The 2,020-nt window shown below is 41.9% G+C and overlaps 1 protein-coding gene across 1 annotated transcript in view; it reads left to right on the forward strand.

The window, feature by feature from the left end:
- Positions 1-1,222, forward strand: part of LOC107103381 (testin-like) — a 20,667-nt gene extending 19,445 nt beyond the window's left edge. The window contains exons 4-6 of the mRNA XM_015403073.1: positions 190-197; positions 383-639; positions 762-1,222. Of these exons, the coding sequence (XP_015258559.1) occupies positions 190-197; positions 383-639; positions 762-872 (376 nt within the window). The 3' untranslated portion in view covers positions 873-1,222. The remainder of the gene's footprint in view (positions 1-189; positions 198-382; positions 640-761) is intronic.
- The last annotated feature ends 798 nt before the right edge of the window (positions 1,223-2,020 follow it).

Raw genomic sequence — 2,020 nt, forward strand, 5'->3', positions numbered from 1 at the left:
GGGAAGGGGGGAGAGGGGTAAAAAAAAAGCATATTTCACACTTTATCCTTGACAGAATACAGTTGGAGATATCAAAAAACTCCAGCACATCCAGGGGAGGTTTGATAAGGGGAAGGCCAAATCCAAAATAACGGTTATGGACAGCTCTCTCACCTCATGACTGTTTTGGATTTGGATTATGGTGTGAAGACCTGCAGGTCTGCTTCGTTCTGAAAAAACAGAATAAAGAATCTTTTTTTTTTAAGTAGTCAGAGTGAAGACAAGAGAGGACAGAAGGAGCAGATTCACTTTCCCCAAAGAACCTTAAAGTGCAGCTTTAAGAAGAGAAGTCACAGGAAGTTGCCTGGATGTCGGAGGTTCCTGCTGACAGGCTGAACCTGAGCTCTGCACAAACCTTTTCTTCGTGCTTTTGTCTTCCAGCGCTGCATTGGCTGCCAGCAGGAGGTTCTGAAGGACAGTCCAGCTGTCTACGCAGAGCGTGCAGGCTACCTGGACGCCTTGTGGCATCCCACCTGCTTTGTTTGCTCAGTGTGCGGCCATGGCCTGGTGGACCTGGTGTACTTCTGGTCCAACCAGAAGCTGCTGTGCGGTCGGCATTACTGTGAGTCTGTGTGGCCGCGATGCTCCGGCTGCGACGAGGTGAGGCATCCCCTCTGCAGAAAACATTTCCTGCAGCAGGAAGTTCTTTAACAACATGAAGATTATATATGCATGTCTGTGGTTGGTAACAATTCTCTCACCTGATGCCTCTCCGCCCTCAGCTCATCTTCTGCAGGTCGTTCAGGAGGGCCAAAGACGGACGGGCCTGGCACCCTCAGCATTACAGCTGCTGGCGCTGCGGCCAGAGCCTGGACTCCCCCTGTCAGCACTGATCACATGTCTAATAAACACAGAGGAAAATAGACACCATTGCTGGAAATGAAATGCGACATGGCTCCTTTTGTTTTAACGGAGTGATTAAAGTAAATCCTTCATCATAAAGAGCTGAATTATGATTTTATCTGAAACTCACATGTTAAACATCTTCATCAGTGTGTGAAACACTTGGAAGGACATTAAACTGTTTGCAAAGCACTCAGACTCATCCAGAAAGGTTTCAAGTGGCTCTTAAAGCTCTGACATTTTTCAGATGTTAGTTCAGGCTGCAACTGTATGGAAGCCCAGAGAGGACATTTCATAAAAACCAATAAAACATGTGGAAAATGAACAAAGTGAAAGCTCTGATTCATCCTCTTTAATGCCTAGCTGTGGTTCTGAAGAGCAGAATGCTTATTGATAAGGAGGGAAGAGCACTAGAAAAAAATCGAAATCGAGATAAGTCAGTTTATCTTAAATAAAGCGCATTTTTCTTGGATTAAGGAGGTAAAAGACATTTTGCCAATGGAACAAGACAATGTACTCCTAAAATACGAAAACAAGATTGTATTGTCTTATTTCAAGTGCATTTTATCTAATTATCTTACTTAGGAGTAAAAATACTAATTCCACTAGCAAACTATGTCATTTATGTGCTCAAATTAAGGGTAAATACACTTAATTAAAGACATTTTTACTTATTTCTAGATCATTTTTCCAGTAAGCTTTTCAAACTATATAAAAACAGTCTGATTTGGATCATATATATATTAACATTAGGCAATACTAGGCAGTTGCCTAGGGCCCCAAGGTCCTGGGGGGCCCCATAAAACTCTGTTTACATGTTTAGTTAATACAACTATTCTTCAGTTGTGCACATTAATCATGTTTTTGATAAAAATCCTTTGGCTAAAATGCCATCAGAATGCAAACTGATTATTACGGAGCCCCTCTGATGACATGGTCAAAAAAATTTTTTAATTGTGGCCACGAAGTAGTATTTCGTGGCCACGCAATAAGTATAACGTGCGTACGAAATACTATTTCGTGGCCACGCAATAAGTTTATCGTGCGCACAAAATACTATTTCGTGGCCACGCAATAAGTTTATCGTGCGCACGAAATACTTATTAATAATATTAATATCATTCCTGGACAACTGGGT

The sequence above is a fragment of the Cyprinodon variegatus genome, unplaced genomic scaffold (genome assembly GCF_000732505.1).
Source record: "Cyprinodon variegatus isolate N-32 unplaced genomic scaffold, C_variegatus-1.0 Scaffold1436, whole genome shotgun sequence".
NCBI lineage: Eukaryota > Metazoa > Chordata > Actinopteri > Cyprinodontiformes > Cyprinodontidae > Cyprinodon > Cyprinodon variegatus.